The sequence below is a fragment of the Melopsittacus undulatus genome, chromosome 8, assembly GCF_012275295.1.
Source record: "Melopsittacus undulatus isolate bMelUnd1 chromosome 8, bMelUnd1.mat.Z, whole genome shotgun sequence".
NCBI lineage: Eukaryota > Metazoa > Chordata > Aves > Psittaciformes > Psittaculidae > Melopsittacus > Melopsittacus undulatus.
Window position 1 is genome coordinate 4,399,529 of NC_047534.1, and position 23,103 is coordinate 4,422,631.

The following is a 23,103-nucleotide window of genomic DNA, read 5'->3' on the forward strand; positions in this document are numbered from 1 at the left end:
ACAAATTCCAAATCTATGATTAATAAATGTGGTGGCACATGAAATGATTTCTTTTTCAACGTGATCATCTTAGGAAAAACAATATCCAACTGTCAGATTTTCCCCTTAGACAGTAATCTTTTAACTGTCTAGGTTTTATTGTTCAAGATCTCACTGAAAGATACTGTGAGCAGCCAAGGCCCATTAAAACATGTTAGTTGCAAGCATCCACTGTTTTTGTTTCTTTAACAAAAAGGATGGATTTTACAGTGCTAGCATAGTGGCAGCAACTTTCCCTGGCTTATGAAAAAAATACACATTAAAAAACCCTCTGTGGTTTGTAGACCAAATTTGTAATGAAACATGTTGCTCAAATCCCAAAATGTGCCTTGCATCTCATCAGTGTCTCTCTTGGGAGGAATCCTCTTCCAAACAGGCCTTGCTAAAAGGTATGTTCTTTGGCAGTAAGTTTTTAATACTATCCCTCATCCACACACCATCCTGTGATGGGCCATGTTGCTCCTACATACCCTACGTTCAGCACATACATGGTCCCCAAATACAACTTTGCCTTCCTCTCTCTTCATCTAACCAACACATGAGATTTCACCCTGAAAGCTAAGAGGTCTGAATGAACTAATTTTTGAAACACATGTTTAAAACCTGTGGCAAACAAATTATGAGCAGAGAGAAAAACAGTGAGGTTGAAACTAGACAAGTCAAACAGCTTTAGAAAATAATCCTGGGATTTGCTTACCCTGAGGTGTTCACGTTTTCCTCTACTGAACACAGCAAGCAATAATACTCAAAACAGTCCATTGACAGCATCCAGGACTACCCAAACTGAGAACTTGAAGAGATGATGGGAGATTTCCCTACAGTCTTTCATATGCATATGGGCCTTGGGGATAACAGTAAAATTTATGTAAGATGATTCCTAGCGCTGCTTGTGCCTTCAAATTGAAATCACTTGACGCAGACATTTGATTAAATAAATGAATAATAGGCACTAATGAATTTCAGTGTAAGGAAATAATTCTACGAAATAGTCTTCTTTTTTTAGGTACTGAGTTTAAAATTAACGTGGAGCCTGTAAAAGGCACGGACAGATGAAACCAGCACCTAGGTTTTCTGTCACATCTCTTACTACTGAAAGGTGTCACTCTACAATGTTAGCAGACTTAGATCTGCTAATTTCTTACAGTATTGCTCAACTAACACACAGCAGAGTTGTCAGTCTCTGAATTTACTGTTCACTAATGATAATCATCACAAGTTTAATTAAAGTATTACCCAGTGTATGTGAAAAGTAATTATGTGCAACTAACTTAAGTTGCACAACAGGCTGGTATTTGTAGAGAACTGCCTTGTTGGCACTAGAACTGCTCATACAAAAATGAAGTGGTGTTTGTTTTAAAGTGAAAAATAAATACATGGCACATGGTGAGCTGCTATCATCAAGGCAAAACCTAATCTAGCGCTAGCATCAGCCCCAAATCTGTCGTGTTATTCGTAGGTACTTCAATTATTTCTCATCTTTTAAAGCCTATTTAGCTACACCTACTTTTTCTGAGATTGTCATTAATACAGTTACAATTTTACCTTAACAAATGGCTAGGAAATCTGCACCAGCTTTGCTTATTTGCAAGGTACTATGAGTGTTCAAAGGCACAGCAAGTCTTATTTGACAGTTGCTTGTGCCTAACATATTTTCATTCCACAATCTGTCAGCACATTTAGTCTCTATAGGAGACTAAATAATGCAATGAATGTGTAATGTAATGACCACACACATTCAAATGCATAAGTAATTATTCTTACTGCAAAAAATAGATACTAAGCTTACGTATACCTAAAGGCAATGCAATTCATCTTCCTTGTTGTTCTGGTTTAAATACTAATGGAATGAAGTGCATTTCTAGTGTTTTGATTCATTAACAGTTAACTAAGTGACAAAATGTCCACCCAGCTGAAAGGGACAGCCCAGAAGTGCCTTTCCATGAAACTGGAAAATGACCTTTCCTGGTTTGTGTCAGACATAATTCCACTAACAAAAGACATGAGTTAATACTCATCTCACTGCAGCATAATAGGGGGGAAAATAACAGTTTCACCGTAAGAAACTTAATGAAGACAGTAATAATCTCTTCATAGTAGAAGTTTTCTCCTTAAAGAAGGCACCAATAAATGAATTGACAGCTAGAGTGAACCTTTTCTGTGAATAAGTCCTTTACTCAGCAAAAGGTAACAAAATCCTCTAAGAGTATTAGGAATTTCACTCCTCAATACCACAACTGAAAGGTAATTGTAGACCTTGAAGGTGCTACTATCCTTTGTGCCTTGCCAAGGTACTGTACAGGTCTCGTGTAAAGAAAGTTAAATGTGCTCAGCTTGTAAGTCCAATGAAGTACACCCAGACAAGGCAAGCTGAAGACTTGACATCTCAGAGTAGCAATTTCTTTTGATGCAGTTACCTTTTAAGAGGCTATTGCTTTCTGTAAGATATGAGGGGAAACAGGTGAAATCACCCCATCAGTCAAGGCCCTGGATAATAGTGCACTTGTAATTCCATATTAGTCTGCTGGTGTATTTGGAAAACATTAATCTGTCTAGGAGTAACGTGAAGTCTTTTCTAAAATTGCTTGGGAAATTCTCATGTAAGGTAATAATAAAACCCATCCTAAACCCTAACTCCTCTACTTGCTTCTTTTCTCTTGCTCTTGACCTGTTGGTCTTCCCTCTGATTCTCCACTTTGCACCTTCCTACCATGTAGACAGCTTTCTTTGGATGATCTAGAAACTCCTCTTTAAAATATCAAGCTGAGGCTTTGGTGACAGATAAAGCACAAAAGCCAGAATTTATATACATGCAAAGTGTGCTAAGAGAAGAGGAGAAAACTTTAAGACTTAAATTTTTAAACACACACCATCATGTCACAGGAGCTCTGCTGCAGATTTGTTAGTTGCCTTAAGTCATAAACTGTAACAACAACCCCCTGAGTATATGCAGGTCATTTGCTTCACATTCATATATTATACAGGGGTTTGTTGACTTCACATGTAGGAGGAACTTGTCATGCTATTCCTGTCTTTATCCAGAGGCTTTAACAAAATATTATGGCACCAACACCACTAAAATGGGGATGAATACATAGTTATTTGCTACCAAATTCCACCATGAGTTACACTGGCAGTCAAATCAAACAGAATATGAAATTTGAAAAACAAACCTGCCTATGTCTCAAAGGAGATGTTGTATAAAGAAAATACCACAGCCATACAGACTCATAGAGTAGGACACCATTCTGATTCAAAATAGGTGAAACCTCACCTAGCCACAGAACCTCATCTATTTCCCCCAGCCTAAACAACTGACACTTTTTAGTCTAATGATCAGTAAGAGAAACAGGAAATTACAGGGATTTTGCACCTGGTCATCAGAATTCAGGAATATCTGCTCTGGTGGGAAAGCACAGCAGTCCCGTGGCCTGCTCTGGGGCCCCCAACATAAAGAAGGATGTATCCGTGTTGGAGCGAGTCCAGAGGAGGTAATGAAGATGCTCAAGGGCTGGAGAACCTCTGCTCTGGAGACAGGCTGAGAGAGTTGGGCTTGTTCAGCCTGGAGAAGAGAAAGCTCCAGGGAGACTTTTCAGTATTTAAAAGGGGCTTATAGGAAAGACAGGGACAAACTTTTGAATAGGGCTTGTAGCAACTGGAGATGGGGCAATGGTTTTAAACTAAAAGAGGGTAGATTTAGACTAGGTATAAGAGAGAAACGTTTCATGATGAGGGTGGCGAGACACTGGCTCAGGTTGCCCAGTAAAGCGGTGGCTGCCCCATCCCTGGCAGTGTTCAAGGCCAGGCTGGATGAAGCCCCATCCATGGAGCAACCTGGTCTAGTGGAAGGTGTCCCTGTTAGTGTCAGGGGTTTGGAACTGGATGAGCTCTAAGGTCTCTTCCAATCCAAATCATTCTGTGATTCCATGACTTGTTAGAACTGGCAACTGCATTAATGTGTATAAATAATTGCTAGAAAACACAAAGAACAAATAGGAGTCTTTCTTAATGTATTGTATCTGTGAAATAATACATATAGACAATTCAGCAATTCTGTTATCTTGGCTCCCTAGAAATACACAACTTTTGGAACACCGAATAGCTGGAAGAACCCCTCCCATAAATGTCCTAAGTACTGGTAAACAGGGAAGGAGAAAGACAACAGCATTTATTACCTTAAGCCTGCTAGGGAAACCCTTCTGCAGAGCCAATTATATGACATTCCTCAAAGCATGTTATGAATTATTTTTCTCAGGACTAGTCCTTACTTTTAATCTTTCGTATTTCCCACATATGGGCAATCCAGCACAGACTCTGTTTCCACATAAGTGAAATGTATTTGTTCTAGTGGTGCAGTAGCTCTGTGTAAATAAGCATCAGGATCATTACGGCATAAAAATGGTCCAGGATTAAGTATATGTACATTAAGACTTCTGAGTGCATGTCAACTTGACTAGCTATCTGAAGGAATTGTATCATAAGCACCACTACTGACCTCATTTTAGTACTGCTTATTTCCTTGGTCTACATACACTGCAGCAATGTCACTCTTAGAAATCCTTATTATAGCTGACGGACCAGCTGATTGATTTAGCCAAATCATTCTAAGCTTGTTTAAGAGCATTCAAAAAGCCTCACATTGATTTAGCAATATAAGATAGTTTTAATCAGTTTAAGGAGCATCCATACAAGGTGCTTGTATCAATTTAACTGATCAGTTTAGGAGATGATCCAGGCAAACTGATGCATCAATCTAACTGGATCACCTGCTAAACTGATCAGTTAAATGGATACGCCTCTTTGTGTACAGAAAGCATGTTAAATGCACAACTTGTTCCAGAGATAACAAACAAGAGCTCTCCTAAGATACTTTTACATTTCTCACAGTTTTAAATGCATCCTCTCCATGTCTCAGGTTTCCTGTACTTAGAGAGCTGCCATAATCCCAGAATTTCACAGACAGCAATAAGTGAGTGGATGCTATATGCTTTTTCCAGTACTTTGAGGGACCAGCAGACCTACTGCACAGAGTGTACACTGATGATTGATATGTGTATTGTAAATCCATCACTTCCTGAACTTATCAGGCTTACTATACAGTATATATCAAACTTCCAAGGAGGTTTATACTTTCAGCACATGTACTTCTACTGCAGAAGCTTTTGGAAATTCCTCCACAGGCCAGACAAATGTCCCCAGATTCGTTTCAGACAAAATTTCTGACCAGGGAAATAAATATATGTGGAAACCTTTAGGCATATTTCACTCCCCTATAGAACAGCTTTACAGTTTTCCCCTTGTAAGCATTACCACAGAGCCATGAATTACAACAGATTTTACTCCAATAATCCCAACAGGGTAGGAGTAAGAGTAAAGTAGAGCATGAAAATTAGGGTTTTATATTAACGGTTACATGACACACATTTCTACCTGCAATTTTACCAGGGACTCAGATAAATGTCATTGTCAGATATTGTATGTTTGCCTAGGTCATTCCATTCTGCTCCTCCATAGAACTTCCCAAGAAACTGCCTGTTACCTGGACAACAGGCTTTATTCCCCAGCTGCAAATTGCTGATTTGTGTATTCTCAGCACTGACAAAAGTAAATTTGCAGGAGTGGAGGAAGTAGATTCTTAATGTTTAATAACTCAGGATTTGTCACTTAGCTCTCTTCAAGAGATTGCCCAGAAACCCATTGTTTCATCTTCCAGCTGTTTCCCATCAAATTACTATTAAATTATTCATAAATTATTACATAGTTTCTTCACATCCCTGCAATACTAATTTTAACAGTTCCAAAAAGCCTAGAATATCAGCTTTCAGGTTGAAAAAAATGCACATAAGCAACAGCAAAATATACAGTACAGATCGATAACATTAAAATCCAAGAAGAGTTTTCCCTTTCTAATCTAAACTCTAAAAATTCACCATCTCTCTGGAACTTAGCAATATCCCATTACCGTCAGTTGCTAGCACATCTATTCCTTTGAATACAGGAAAATATAGCGCACAGATATAAATAAGCACCAACATTCATGGCATTTCAACAGCTTCCTAATAAATTAGGCAAGTAAAAAAAGATCTTTATCTCCAGTTTTTAATGTTGCAGCTAACCCCTTCAGTCTAAATAAAACCGTGCAGATAAAAACACAGGATGGCTTCCTAACTGTTTCAGGAAAGGATAAATGAGCACACCTTGAGATAATAACTAATCAAGGTGCAAGTACTGTGCCATTAGAGGGTGAGCTGCTAATGAGCCATGAAATAAAACTGTCAGTATAGGCTGAAAAGAGACTGAAAAAATAATCAATATTTAGACTTTTATTGTAAGGAAAACAGCATTAAGTAAAACTCTAAGTAAAAAAACCCCAGACATACATTAAAAAGAGAAAAAACTTAGGATTCATTAAGTTAGTCCATTCAAGTAAACATAATTGAGAGATGAGCATTTACTTTTCCAAAATGTATCATGAAAACGAATAGCGTGAAGGCAGCGCAGACATTCCGCATATCTAGTGCCTTATGCTGCATCAGGACCATTAAAAACACATGAATTATTTTGTCAAACTGCTTAGGAAGTTCAGAGATGGTCTTAAAATAGTAATTTATCTCAAACTTAGTATGAACAAAGCTACTTTATTCTCTTTAAAGCTTAATTAGTGTACTTAAAGTGTAAGCTGTGTTATCAAATATAATTAATCATACTTTAGGGTGGGGGTAGTTTAAGCTTTAAATTGACTTACATTCTGCTGCTTGGTATAATCTTGTGCCCGTCTCTAAACCATGTCACTTGTGGTCTTGGGTAGCTGAGTATGTGAAGGAGATTTAGAACTGCAGCTTGTCCTTCAGTCACTGTTTTTCTCTGGTTTGTATCCATGAAGTTCCCCATGTCTGCAAAGAAAGAAATTATATTAAGAGTCCTGGAAGTCATTTCCTTTCTCCACATTTCAGTGGACAGAATAATAAATGTGTTTTACAATAGTCATTGGCATTGCTATAATTAGTCAATATGATACTACAGATCATGAAACAATTTTGATTAATATAGTTTTGGATGAATATATGGCACAAGGTAAATCCAAGGGCTGCTAGCTCAAGCCAGAAATGCATAGTCAGCATAGTCTCAGTGTTCTTTTGCAATAATGCAGCAGTTTTAACTGAAAGTGACATTTTCATGAAGGTTTGTTTTGGTTTAATAAATCCTTGATTAATAAATCCTTTTGTTTAACAAATCCTTGCACGATATGAAAGAAATGATATATATAAAATGTACATAAAATGTACACTAAAGTTTATCAATTTTTTAGTCACTGTTGAGTTTTTAATGCTTTTATCCATAGCTACACAAATAGACAGTAGCTGTATCACTTATAGTCCAACCAGCATGTAATCAGAGCTATGCAGGTAAGCCACTCTAGCCAAATGGAATCCAAAATAGCAAGTCTCTAGTCATGTTGGTAGCTCTTAGTTCTGGCACTACACTATAATTTAAATAGTGCATCCAGGTCTCTGACATTTACAACGGCATCTGTAGAATTAAAGAGCAGTTTTTAACACAAAATTTAATGGAAGAAAGAAAACCATTGCAGAAGCTCTGTCCCTGAAGGTTTTATTTCAGAGACAAATTCATGTACCTATGGGGTCCTTGTAAAAATTCAGTGAATGTTTTCTTGTTTTTCTTTTGCCTTTTGTATCACATTCCTATCCATTAAAATAAACGGGGCTTTAGGCTCCTACTTTTTCACGATCCAAAGAACTTCTATGCATTTTAATTTGCTTTAAACCAAAAAACTGACACACACAGAAAACTGCTCCCGCATCTGCCACTGAATTCCCTTTTTATCTTTTTTAAGGACCACAGGGTTCTCTACGAGTTCTCTGTTGCAGAGAGAGATGCAAAGGACATTGAAACACAGATTAGTATCAGGTCTGTGATGGCAGGAGATGAGAAGAGACAGAACAAGAGCAGAAATTAAAAACACATGGTATTTTAAAGAAGCTTTAATCATCTTTGTGATTTTCAAGTTATTTATTCAGACATAATCAGCATTGTACTTCCTCTGTTGCTCCGTATTTCTTACAACTGTAATCAGATCACCTACTTGAAAAGGAGTTTCAAACCGCGTAGGTGGATCTAATTAACTTCACTGTCATGTGATTATTTTAGTCTTCACAATCCAAGAGGTTTTAAGCCCATTCTGTAATTAAGATTTACCCAGCAGTTTTCTCACAAATAGCTGTTCCCATTCAGTTAAATAATATGTTAGCGTGTGCTGAGAAGAGAGTTTTAATTACTGAATAGGTTCCCTGCTACTTCAGAGATCTAGGACGCGGAAAACACCTCAGATCTTGCTCAGTGCACGTTAAGAATTGTGCCTTTCAACTTTTCTCTAACAGTCTTAAGTGTATTGGAAAGCATCCTTTATCCAGTGGCAGAAATAGCTTCTGTGGACCCTCTGAGGGTAACATCTAACATAAAAAAATCCCTGTAACTCTTGATGACTGGATAAAGCAATCTCAGTAACCCTTTGGAATGCTGCTTTCTGCTGTGTTTTCAAGAATAAGCAAAAAGTAAACCATGGTAAAACATCAGGTATTTCATTATATCCACACAGCTTAAATGAATTAAGTAAGAATGCAGAAAACAATGGTATCAGTAGCTACCATTAGAGCTACTGGGTGGGAGAGGAGAAAGAAGATATTTAAAACTTGTGAAACACTTCACCTGCAGGAATAAAGTACAAGTCTGACTGGCAAGTTTCAATACAGAAGCCATACATGTTACTAAAGGTTTAAGATCAAAGGTCTCCCTTAAGTCATGTAAGATCTGCTTTGCTTTGTCTTTATCAGGGAAATAAAGAGGTCCCTTCCAGTCCTAACCATTCTATGAAATAAACAGATTGCTTAATTCAGACACAGAAGCCTTCGAAGAAAGCTTTTTAGCTTTGTTCAACAATGCAGAACTACAAACTAAATGGGAGAAAATTATAACCGAAGCAAACAATGGCACTTCTTTCTCTCTCAAGAACAACCAAATGCACACACACAAAAGCCTGGAGAAACAAAACACTTTCTTGCAAATCTTCCTCTCATTCAGAAGGGAATAAAGATGTCTTTTCAGGAGACTAAATTCTTTAGCAGCAATATCAAGGTAAAGTATTCCTGCATCTCCTTCTCACTATCGTTCCCACAAGTACTTCCTCAAGAACTGTTCCCTCCACTAGTACAAGTGCCGGTACAGCTGCACAGGGAATCAGATCGGGGGGAAGGAACAGTTTTAACAAACCCTACAAAATAATTGTTGCTCTTTTTAAATTTTGGAGAAGTTTCCCAGCTCACAGCTGCACAAACAAGTTTTCCTGCTGAGCCTAAAGGGATAGTGTGCTCTGTTACAATACAAGAGTGGGAACAATCAGTGGGATGGAGGAGAAAATGGGTACATTTTTCTCTGGTACTGCTACCAGAGCCTTTGTCCCCTGAAACCACACCTGTAGATACAACTTCAGAAGCATCTAGGCTAATCTAATGGCTCAGTGCTGCAGAAGAATCTCACCCACACCTTCCCCAGCTCCATCTTCCCCTCCAAACCTTGCTGCCCCATCCCACTCAGTTACACTCATTTGCACCAGCTTTCACTAAATCCTCTGAGACTTAATATAATTCACTCAAAATAGAGGAAGACTATGCAAGTATTTGCAAGGGTCTGACACACATCAGAGTGAGCACAAGGTCGTGAGGAGGTATGTACAGCAGGGGCATAAGGGCTGGTAGAATGCAAGGAAGGAAAATACTATTTTAGCAACAGTTTACTTTGACATTAACTCCCAGCATTTCTGAAACAGTACCACTGAGAGGTCTAAGTATTGATACTACTGACATTACAGAGAAGTAATATAACATACAGTAATACAGCAAACTGGTGAACACGATACCAAAACTTACATAGTGTCATTTGTAACTGTTCCTATATTAAAACACACGAAATTCCATGTCATTTCCCTCATGACACAATAATTAACTTGAATCAGTTCCTTGAAATTGGGTTTCTAATAAATAATTAAATTTCTCTAAATTCCACTTATCGAGTGACATTTACTTCTACTGGATTTCTGGTAACTGACCCTGAGGAAGAGAAATTTGATCCATGTATCAGATTGCTTACACACAATATACAAACCTGTTTTAAATTATTTCATGTTTTTACTTCGAAAAACAATAAGGCCTAATTCTATGATTATTTCCACACAAGTTATTTAGAATTTATTTCCTATATGTTAACTGACAAAAAGAAGATTGGAGCATATGATCATTTCTAAGGTCATGTTAACTAGGACTAACTCCAGAGCAAATCAATTTAATGTTTCCAAATGCGAGTTAGATATCAAATCAGAGATCAACTAAAAAATTCTGCGTAGTCCAAATTAACACAGCACAAACATTGGAGGGTTTTGTTCACAAAGGTGCTGAGAACAGATGCATAAATTTTCATAGAACGGTTTGGGTTGGAAAGGACCTTAAAGCTCATCCAGTTCCAGACACCTGCTATGGGCAGGGACTCTTCCACTAGACCAGCTTGCTCCAAGCCCCGTCCAAACTGGCCATGAATGGCCAGGGATGGGGCAGCCACAGCTTCACTGGGCAACCTGCACTCACCACCTTCATAGTGAAGAGCAACTTCCTTATACCTAATCTAAATCTCCCCTCTTTCAGTGTGGTTTGTAGTTAGCAAGGGTTTTGTTGTGAAGCAGCTGCTTATTTTGTATCACAAGGATTACAATCCGAAATCTTCATGGAGCTATCTTCATCACTCAGTTTTCTTTCAGATATCCTCTGCTGTCCTCTGAGCTTTTATTTGTTGCTGTTATTGTTGTTTTGATTGATTGTTTGGTTTGTGCTATATGGCCTTTCTTAATCCCTGTGTATTCAGGGAAAGGTATAATAGTTTTTTCATGCTACAGCTATCTCCAAATGATCTCATTTTGATGGCTTTGAACGGCTCAGAGCTTGCTCTAAAGACTTAATGTTGCAACGCTTTGAACTGTTTCCCAGAAGAGAACTTCTGTGATGCAATAATCTAGAAATGTATGAAAAATGGCACCTAATAACTTTTCAGACTAGCAAATGTTATTGGTATGTTGGGTTTTTTACCCACAAAAAGAATTAGTTAACTAAAGGATGACAGAATAGCTTTCATTCAAACGTACATGCCACTTGAACTTCAGATCTTCTTTGCAGCAATGCCCCCATCCTGTTCCGTACGATACACTGATAAAAGCCAGCATCAGATCTCTGCAGAGCTGGGATGATGTACCTACAAGACAAAATGCAGAATTATAGTGAACTTCTTCCTAAAGACAGATTAATGCTACTCTATGTGGTATTTCTTATTTCTCCTCAAATATTTTACACACTGCCACAAATGCTTATTGTATTTTTTCTCACAAACGGCATTCTCATATAATCTCTGGTCTTTGGCAATAATATGGTCTGTAATATATAGAAGAAAAAAATACTTGAAAAGCATAAAGTAACTTTCAGTCTTAAAATCTGTATTTGATAAATATCAATTAGTTCTCCACAAATTCACTTGAAATATAGACTTACATGTTTTCCTTAAGTTTTTATCTACCCTCATTCTTACGGCAAAGCTGCCTGGTAATTTGTCCAGAGGTGGCACAAGACAACTACAATCTAAACACAGGCATTAAGAAGACTTGCAAGGAATAGCAAAGCTTTCCAATGGAAGAAAAAAAGATGGTTACTACACTGTGCAACTACTGTAACTCAGGGAAGTACTAGAAAAGAGACAGAGGAATCTATGCTGTATCTGTTCTGCCCTTCACTGTGCTTAAAGTCACTTAGTCCACTAATGCCCACCTTCCTTGTTCAACTACATCTGATTACTTAACATGAAAATGAGCTGATAGGTGCAGTTTTAATGTGAATAAAACACGTGAATAATATAGATAATCTTGTATTAAATAAGCATTAATCAAAGCACATATTCCCACGGTCACCTTCTGGAGATATTATGGTAGGATTAATGAAAGTCTTTACAAGAAGATACGGAAAAATAAAAGTGCTGAATTTTAATCTTCAGAATTTAATTCCACTAAAAGAAATCATCTCTCCTCATACACTATACACACCCACATACAGAGCTTAGTGTCTGAACAGGATCAGACAGCATCAAAACAAAGAAGGTAGAAGAAATCTAGTTTAAGTGATAAATGAAGACTATAATCACTGCATTATACATGCAATCAAATACACTATAATAAATAGGTTAGACAACCAAATACAGTGAATTAAAACAAAGCCCAATAAAATGGACACATTTCAGCATCTACTGTGACTCCTAGGAGAGTCTGGCTTCCTGAGTATATGAGTCAGAGTCAATTGTGCTGTCTATGTGCCTAAGCTGACTCCTCTGGACCCCCTTCGGAGCAACGGGCACATTTTTTTCCAGTGACTATAACAGTTCATACTGGAAAGATAAAGAAGACTCAACTTGTTTGGGAGTTACAGCAAACCCATCCATCAGCACACCAGTACTTGCTGGCCAGTGAGCATATAGCTCTGAATGAGCCATGGTGCCTGTTGCCTGATGAATGTGCCATAAGAAACAGAGTGAGAAAAGAGGTGATTTAGTATTGTACGTTGCTAACATTTGTTCCTCTGCTTGTCTATTAAATAGAGCCAAACTTAAAAGCTTCTTTCTTTGGTCTTCATCTCTACTAAGACAGTAATGCAGAGCTAGATTTTCCTGCCACTAGGACAAAACAAACCAATTGGGTCACAAGTGGCCTACTTGAGTTTTCTCTTCTGACTCACTGATGTTTCAGCTGGAAACATTCTTAATATGCTGCCTGAAGAAAAGAAATCTACATTGAAAATCCCGTCTACATTGGGAATTCCACCAAGACAATCCAAACCTACTGAGCTCTCGGCTTCTCAATGGATCTACTGGGTAACTGGGTGCATGGAAGGCAAGCAAAATTAGAAGAATTAAATAATAAAAGCATTAAAAATAGAGATACAACACACATTTACATTATTTAGACTATCTTGAAAATTGCAAACCTGGGATAAATAGATATTTCCATGTTTACGATTCTGAATAGTCTTTATGTACCTCATATGTCTGATTATATTTTTAAATATACTTTTCTATTGACCTAACAGTAAAAATACTGCTTTCTGTGCTATGCTTTCACCATTCTTATTGTCTGAGACGTGAAAAAGGATACAAACATTGCTTTCTAAATTCAAAATAAGACTTACTTCACAGACTGAATTCCTCTCAAAGACTAATACCACTTTTACAGTGACAAGACATAATTTTGCTTTAGTTTGGTTTACAGTTTAACTTTCAGTATAGATTTTCCCATTGTACAGATGTCAGGAGGCTATTTAAAGTTTCTGAGGATCTCTTCAAGTACTTGAGAAAGTCAGATCAGTTTCCCTGTTTTGAATGGTACAGCCAACCAGAAAGTGGCTGTTTAGAAAGTTTCCATAGAAAGATGTAAAGTGACAAGCGTAAAAGAAAAAGCTTCAAGGGAAGTTTTCCAGAGCGTAACGTGCTCCATCACCAGAAATGCAATGAGTTTAAGGATGAAGTAGTATCAAACACCTAAGGAGAAAAGATGGTTAATGCTTACATTTCACTCTGAATTTCAAATTTACACCCTAATTTTAAATGCTCTAAGATTTGAAAGTGAACCTTTAGGCTACAGGTTTTTAATAGCTGTGATAGTGAAAAAAGAATTAAAACCAAATGTATTTAATTAGATAGTCGTATAACTTATTATCTATTCAAACTTTTAAGAGACTTATGCAACAACTGATCTAACTTTTTTCATAGAATCATGGAATAGTTAGGGTTGGAAATGACCTTAAGATCATTCAGTTCCAACTCTCCTGCCATGGACAGGGACACCTCACACTAAACCATGGCACCCAAGGCTCTGTCCAACTTGGCCTTGAACACCACCAGGGATGAAGCATTCACAGCTTCCTTGGGCAACCCATTCCAGTGCCTCAGCACCCTCACAGTAAAGAACTTCTTCCTTATATGCAACCTAAACTTCCCCTGTTTAAGTTTTGACCTGTTACCCCTTGTCCTATCACTACAGTTCCTACTGAAGAGTCCCCCTCCAGCACCCTTACAGGCCCCCCTCAGATACTGGAAGGCTGCTATGAGGTCTCCACGCAGCCTTCTCTTCTCCAGGGTGAACAGCCCCAACTTTCTCAGCCTGTCTTCATATGGGAGGTGCTCCAGTCCCCTGATCATCCTCGTGGCCTCCTCTGAGCTTGTTCCAACAGTTCCATGTCCTTTTTATGTTTTAATACAGAATAAAAAAGTGTTCAATATTCAAAAGACTAATATAATAATCAGATATTTTTAAGAAGATTCGGAGGAAAGCATACAGCTGCTTAGACATGACCTTCGTTTCTTAAACTCAAAGAAATCAATATCTTCAGGCCACAAAAGCAAACATGGAAGGCACACTGCGTGCAGATCTTAATTCAAATGAAGACAAAAAGCGGGGAAAAAAAGTCACTGCCTGACTTTAAAGACTGTTAATTTATGGACATAACCAAAGTTGCTCCTGCAGTCAGCAATGCTGATTTGCTTTCATTATGTGTGTCTCAGATCACAAAGAATTTATAAGGTGATTTTATAAATTCTTAATACAAACTAGTGTATGCATGGTCACTATAAAAGCCAGGCTGTGCACATCATCAGCATCGTTAAGCAAGGAAAAGCTGTTCACTCAGGGTCACCAATGTCAAAATGCAAAAACTCCAATTACTTCTTTCCTCACTTGGTATGTTATAAGAATCTTTTCAACACTTTTGGCCTGTTACAATATAGACATTAACTGAGACACAGCAAGTAATATCAATTACAAAAAACCCTTTGATTGATGATTTAAACTGCAGCAGAAGTCACACTGGAAAGATTCATGCATTTAAACAGAGTATTTAGGCAGGAGAACTGCAGAGCAAACTATTATGGGGTCAAAGTTTAAATTCTGCAACTGGAATTTTTACACCTAAGCATATCTTTTCCTTCCTTTCTTCCACCCTAATGTACCTATGCCAGATAATCCTATTTGAAATTTAAAGTTTTGCATCCCTGCAGAATCGAAACCCTGTTTCACTTATTTCTGACTGTGCCGTTATAGTAGAAGTGCTGCAACTTCTAAACTAGTATTTTCTATCAAGGTGATTTTATTATTATAAAGCAGCAGTTTTCTATCCTCTTCCCTCTGTAGCAGATGAAATCAGAAATAAAACCAAGAAAAATATGAAAATGCAAAATTAATACATGCAGCTTGTACCATGACCTGATGTTCACTAGACAATTAAATGAAGTCCAATGATAAGAAACAAAGTCCTGTACAGAGATAGGTATACACGCAGCTTGGGAAAGGTGTATCCGATACACTGATTCCAACTTGTACTGCAATACACAGTCAAATTCTCATTTTGCATTAGGATGTGCACTAATTTAAGAAACACCATAGCATTCTGATCTTCGTTTCAAAATGTCACATATTCCTATCTGAGTTTCTCCTACTAGGGTGCAGTGTGAGTCTCTCAGTTACTAGCACATCTACAAAGCTTGAGTTCCAACCTTTGCTTTGCTGCTGATTCTACTTTCATTTTCTTTGTCCTCCCACACCATTTCTTTGTCTTACTATCTCAGTGCCTTAAGTGGTTGAGCGCTGTTGTCAGCTCCTTCTACCCAGAAGCTGCAACAGGCTGCTGTTGATCAAAACAAGTAGCATTTACACAAAGTGACGTTCAAACCTTCTGTGATTAATTGTGCTATTAGAAGGGTTTTTTATTTTCTAGTAAGTATTCACAAATCTTTTCTAAATGTGTGTATGGCTCAATTTGAAGTATCAATGGATTTCAAGGCTTGAAAACAGCAAGCATTAATAGATGCAATTACTCAGGACTAAGTGGTCTCATCTAAATCAAGTCTTTAATTTCTAGGAAAGTACACACAGAATTGTATGTTTGGTTGGAAACTGCTAAATACTTTATGTGCTAAATGGCAAAAAAGAGTTTTAACATGTTATTTAAGGGACTTTTTTCCCAACTATTCTATAAATGTCAATTATATCAAAAATATAATTAATGTTAGCTACAATTTTGAAAATCATTGAAAAAATAATTACTACCTTGTGTAACAATATAGAACTTCATATCATTACCTGCATTTTTATACTAATCTATACTATAATTTCTGTCTATAGTCATAGAGCACAACTTTTCCTTACCTTAAGCAATGTAATGATGAAATTGCAGCTTTTAGCTTGGTTGGCTAAAGAGACAAATGCTATACAAGGGATCTGTCTGTCACATACCCATGCCTTTTAACTTCTGAATTCATTGGGTAACTTCAACAAAATTTCAGAGCAACAAGTAAGTTACAGAAATACTGAATTGCTATAAGGTTATGGAAATTGCCAATTGCATAGGGGAGAGTCTGTTAATGTTTCCATTAAAAGAAAAGCAGATAACACTTGTCTGTTTTGAACTTTGATATTTGGCCAGCCATCTGCTGCCAGTCAGTGAAAATGCAGCTCTGATTAGCCCCAGTATGGTTTTTCTCTTCCACGATGGGATGTCTTGTGGAATGTGAAGGGAGTCAGTGAGGTCCTGGGGGGCAAAGTCCACAATTACAGTGAAACAGTTTTAAAATAGAAGATAAATTTTCACACTCTCAGAAGTAAAACTGCAAATTCCATATGCAATTTAAGATAGGCCACGTTCTAGATCCTATTGAAAAGAATAGTCCCACTGAGCTTATCTTTGTTCAAGGACAAGTAGCACATCATATGTAACATTTAGCTAAGGAATACACCTGCTATTTATTACAAACACGTGAAAGGTTGCATCTCCAACAAAAAGGTATTTTTGGTACTTAAAAATTCTGTTAGGACCTTTGGTTTGAAATGCCAAATATCATTTTTAGCAAAAGACACCCTGTCATAGAGATCTTATTTCTTTGCAGAAACCAGTCATTTTTCATGCCAAAAAAAAACCTGGCAATGTATCAGTACCTACAAAGCTGGTTTGAGATATTAGGGATTTGGGAGAAAAGGGGGGGTATTTGTTTTGGGTTTTTTTATTTTGCAATAACACTTAGAGAAGACTATTATATAGATTTTATTTACTTATATTCACTGGAGTAGGCGGTTATTTCACTGTCATTGCGTAACCACTTAAATTCCAAGGGCCAGCTGCCTTCAGCAAGGCACGTAAGTACAAGTCGATTTCCTTCCAAGTGTATCTGAGGCAAGCCTGGTTCAGTCTTGAAGTATGGAGCAACATCATCTGAAAGGCAAAGAGAAAATGGCTCTGTAAGCTATTTGAGTAGAGTATAAACCACCAATATTTAGTTCATTTCTTCTCAAAATGGCCATCATAAAACAAGAAACACCATGATTCAGCAGTCAAGTCTTACACTCTTACATTCCTCACTAAGCGTTACCTTGAGAACCGGAATTCACAAGACCTTGATAAACTTAGTCCTTGGTACTTATGGAGAAGTACCCACTCAGACAAGCTTTTGTCCATGTTTTCTGTTTACACTGGTAAGGATTTCAGCATTGTCTACTGGCACGCAGTGAACAGCCCTATATCAGGGTTTTTTTTCCCCCTCTCCTCTGTGAGGATTAAATCCACTCAAAGGTTTGGGTATTTTTATTTCCTGAATAATCTTGGATAGAAAAGTAATCTTGGATAGAAATGATTATCACAGCAGGAGAAGTCTCAGGGTAAATGAAGAATCTGGGCAGAAAAATGAATCTAGATACAAAAACACCTCACAAAATTGCAAGATTAATGTGTTTTTCAAAGTTACTGCCAACCAAAATGTGTTAAATTATATTACCTGAAGCCACTAATAGATTTTGAATGAGGGTACTTCAATAATGCTCAAGGGTCACACGGACTCAAACTCTCGTTCTCCTGTGGATCACAAATGCTCAAAATACTTCAAGTAGCAAAATTTTTGCCTGGTAAATTGCCAAAGCTCCACTCAAACACATATTTACTACAAGCCCATACCTGCTGGAGACCCACCCCTGTCACCTCTGGAAGGCGAAGGTTTTCATACCTTATGTGTTAACTTTCCACCTGTAACTATGCAAGAACTTAATCTTAGAAACTTATAAATACCTTCAAAGTTTAGGAATACCTACTCTAATCAAATTAACATGTTTATGTGTGCTTATATATATATTAAAAAAACAGATGTTAGATTCAAAGTTGGCATTTAATAAAAAAATACAGAGTAATATTTAATAGCTAGATGTCACTGCACTCTTTCACGAGTACAGTGCATGCATGTGCATTTCATATATAAAAAACACCAAAATAAACCCCACAAACCACAGATATTGTCCTGTTGAACTAACCGTTCAATTGAATTGCTAATCTTTCTTTTAAATCTGAGTTTAGATAAAGCTCAGGTATTTTCATCCTGACTATTGAAAGCGTTTAGGCTCTTCACAGTTTCTCGGGAAGTGACCTCAAGTACCACTCAAGACTGACTGAGATTTTTGAATGCACAGGTCATTTACTATACTCTATAATAGCCATGATGCAGCACCCATGTGCACTAGGAAAGGAGGAGTTCAAGGGGTGCCAAGGGCTTTTGGGGTGCCCCAAAGTCCCACTGCCAATCGGGATAGCAGTGGGTACACAGCTCTCCCTGGTGACTTCAGCCTCTCTAATTTTCATCTTTTGCTTTGCTCCTTATCAAGGAATTGTTGTGACTTCACATGGCAACACAAGGTCACCACCAGCCAAATCGCATGGTCCCAGGGTAGCAGCGGTGCTTCAGCTGAGCACGGTCAAGACATCACAGGCCACCAAACTATTTACTTGCAGTAAAGTTGCATACACATTTATGGTTTGTACTAACAAATTCTCTTCCTAGTTTTTAGAATTTAACTTCAGAAAGATACAGTTATTTCTGCAGAAAAAAAAGCATGTCATCTCAAAGCAATATGTATAAACTATTGCACAAAATGCAAACTGAATTAAGTATTTTAAGGTAAGGCCCTTTTCTGATGCGTAGCATGTTAAAAGATTTGGTTTTCGAACAACCTGATTAAGGGCTAGTGCAGAGCAGTAATATTTTCTTTAAATTGGACATACAGGAAGCTATGACAATTCAATGGATGAGAAAATAGGAACAGTTCCATACTATCAGATAGTTCCTAGCAAACCTAAACCATTTTTTGCACTCCTCCACTCTATTACATGACTAAGATTACATTCTGCAAAGCTGCTTTATTTTTTTTTGGTTTTAATGACTGCAAATACTGTGAATAAGTCTTATCTCAATTCCCATTTTCTCCTAACTCATAAAATCAACCAATATTTTAAAATCTTATAAAGAACAAATTAAGTCAGGCCTAGACGATGTTAGTGAAATACAGTCATTTTACCCAGAGCAATAAGCAATTTTTTACATGGCTATTTCTAAACAAGTGAGGAAATGTTAAATCCTTTCAGAGGCTTCACATATATTTTGGGGAGTCTCCTAAGGACTTATGAGACAGACATTCTACCCTTGCAACATTGCAGATGTCAGACTTCCTCTGGACACAGAAGGCAGGGAGCTGTACTGGTAGTTAGGGGAAGGGGTTGCAACAGAGTCCTTTGAAATAGTGGTGCTGAGTCCCCTGAAAACAGTGATGTTTACCTGAAGTATAGAGAGTTTCATCAAATGAGCTTGTTAAACTACTCCTTCCTTTAAGAAAGCTGAGCCATTCAGGGAGATTACACTGAAGCTGGAATCTGCACTATAATCCTCTACCCAAGTAATTTGTTGATCCTGTTTTTCAGCAATCTAAAGACTCGAGCAGCATAACCTCCTTCATTATTTCACTCTGAATTATCCATTTACTCCTCCTAACTTACATCTTTCCAAGAAAAAATGATTTATTTGAAAGACAAAGACTGCTGCCCACAAGTCTGTCATTCAGCCTTACATTTGCTACTCAAATATTCCAAACCCAGTGATGCTGCAACCCACTCAGAGCTATCTCCCATTTAAAGTATCACAATCAAGCTTGTATTACATGAAAATCATTCTCAAAACTCAATCCAATTCTGGTAGAAGCTAAAATTTAATAGACCTACAGGAATATTTTTATAAAGAATATGGCATGCTTTATAAATTACCCCAGCTCGCTGGAAGATTTACTTAAACCCTTGAAGTAATTTTATCTTCTAATCTTTTATTCCTGATTTTCTCATCAATCACATACCATCAGTTTATCAAATTCAATTATATAATCAGAGCTCACTAAATATTCACTGAAAGCAGAAATGAAAATAAAATACTGAGCAAAGATTCCATGAAGAGAGGTAGCAGTAAAGCTCTGATGACTTTGGCATTTCTGCAGCATGGTGCTGCTCACACCTCAGACACAGGATCAAAACAGTGCCGCACTCTATGTGTTGTATCTTTAAGCTGTAATGGAAAGCAGGATTTTAAACTGGACCCACTGGGACAAGCTTAGGGAAACAGGAAAATTGGCAGGAACCATGGAAGAAAGACACCTCAGAAAGAAAAATGTATGAAAGGAGGAACTGGCTAAGGGATTGAAGATGCAAGGGGGTCATTTAATAGGTATAAGGTACTTCCGCTTCATTCATTAAATACAGGAAGGGCTCACCATGAGGATGACCTTGGCCAGTCCAGGCTTTAGAAGCCATGAGACCACCTCAGTTTTCAATTTCTTGAAGGCTGGAGCAAATAGCTAATAAAAAGCCTATCTGAGTGCTAGAAACAGGGATAATAAAATATGGGGATTAATATTCTGCCTACACAAAAAGTGAAGAGTGAGCATTCCTGCAATACACTGTTGCTTACTTCTAAATGCTAAATGTGTTAACACCTGAGCATCGCTGGCCTTTCAGGTATGCTAATTCCAATATAAAAATAATAATGACAAAAAATTATCTGAGTTGCAAGGAGGTGTGAAAGGAAAAGGTGCCAGTCCCTTGGCACATACAGACAGCTTCTACAAGTGTTTGTCACAAAGTCTGCTTAATAAACTTGCTAACATCCTCTCTAGGATCCTTGAAAGCATGGCGTAGATTGAGTTTTACGTAAATCTCAAGAAAAAATAGGGTTGAATATGTCAAAATTAACCAGAAACTTGCTACAAAACATTCCTGCCTTGCTTTAGTGCATCATTAAACTGCAAGAGTCCGATTACACTGCCAGGTTAGCTCACCTATTTTCTTTCTTTGGTACATGCAAAGCCCACACTGATTTTTATCTCATAGCATAGCTTCAGGACCTATTTCAACAACACCCATACACTTTTGTTTGGATTAATGCTGACATATAAATGCAAAAATGGTGCTGTATGCAATTGTTACCTGCTTTGGGCTTCTCCCCAGCCCTTAGCAGATAAGATGCATCATAGAAGCCAAGAACTCGCTCATATTCTATTCTCCCTGAAAATCATGTTCAGGCATGAGGCTACAAATGCAATCTGCACAAGGTGAAGGCAGCCTGACCATACAGCTTTGTACTGAATGGCACAAAAATCCCAATAGTTGCTATTCATTAGTTAACCAAGGGAGCATAACTCACAAGGACAGCGTGAGTGAACATGACTTCAGAAACTGAGGAGAGTACCAACTCAAATACCTCAAACATACCCTCTAATAAACTAACAAAATTTGGCTAATGATTCTTAGCCTTCTAACAGCTCACACTTGTAAAATACATAAAGCAAAGTCAGATCAAATAGATCGTGTGGTTATTACAGGGTGCTACAAGATCCTGAAAGCAGTGTTGCAGTCCTGTCCCCCAGCAATTCCTATATTTTAAGTAAAGATGCAATTTGATTTTGAACATTTCTACTGAGAAAAGAAAAGGTACCCTACTCCAGAGAAGTACCACATCACCTTTATAAGGGAAACCAATTCACCTACACCCTGTTGAAATCTCAGCATTTTTTGGATACCAACAGTTTCAGGTAAAATCATGTGCTCCCATCTTGAGAAAATCAGTTACCATAATCACAAACACATTCAGGAAAGAATAATGTAATGGGTGCCAGGAACAGGTTAAGAGATCCTACCATTGCTATTTGTCTCTATTACGTCTCTACTTTTAAGTCATTTTTAGGTGAGCCAATATTCAATGTTAAAAGCAGATTAACCTGTTCATAAATCAGTGAGTCAGAGCAAATACAGCTGAATCACTAACAAATATCATTTGAGCAGCTGTCTTTCCATCACTCACTTCACCCAATGGATCTGATACTGGAAATAAATCTTTGACTGAGATACATTTTTCAATAAACTCAAGCAAAAGCACAAGTGGTTTATTAAAAAACACACCTATATCGACTTTATCTTATTAGTCCATAGTCAAAGCATGATGCACATCACCCCTTCTTCATATGCATGTCTGAAGTTCCAATCTAATGGCACAGATAAATAAAGAACAGAATTTCTCCAAGGAATTTTCCAGGAAAATGAGACTAGATAAACAAATTACATACAGAGACTGAACCATCAGCCCTGGGGAAGAGCAGCAATATAGAAATGCTTTTGCTCTCCCTGTTTGCAGGGAAAAGGGATGTGAGCCATCTTCAGGTAGGTTAACAATAACTGCTGTAAAGGAGTATTTTAAAAGATCTGTCTAGAGGATTGAATGTGTAATACAAAAGTATAGTTAAAATGCAAACTAGAGTCAGGAAAACCAAACTAAAGACAGGAAGAATCTTTCCAGCGATCCAAAGAAAGTAGGTACAAACTGTGGAGAGCAGAATCCCATCAAGACAGATTAAAGTTCAGCTGTGACACTCACAAGCTGATGTTTCAGAGTTGAGTGCAAGCTGCTCTATACTGATTGACAGCTGGTAACTGCAGCCTTCTGGGGAATGAGGACCATTTTCTTCTTATTCCCAATTTGGATCTGGGAAAGATTTTTTCCTTTTCAAAAGGACCTTGTAATCTTATTATCTTTGTTCCTGACACGGATGCATACATGTGCTAGCTCTGG

The 23,103-nt window shown here is 37.6% G+C and overlaps 1 protein-coding gene across 1 annotated transcript in view; it reads right to left on the reverse strand.

Annotated features, from left to right (window-relative positions):
- The window catches only part of SDK1 (sidekick cell adhesion molecule 1), a 411,616-nt gene that overhangs the window by 275,010 nt on the left and 113,503 nt on the right, over nt 1–23,103 (reverse strand). Inside the window, exons 2-4 of the mRNA XM_005145297.4 lie at nt 17,234–17,393; nt 11,243–11,349; nt 6,782–6,929 (exon numbers count right to left, since the gene is read on the reverse strand). Of these exons, the coding sequence (XP_005145354.3) occupies nt 6,782–6,929; nt 11,243–11,349; nt 17,234–17,393 (415 nt within the window). The remainder of the gene's footprint in view (nt 1–6,781; nt 6,930–11,242; nt 11,350–17,233; nt 17,394–23,103) is intronic.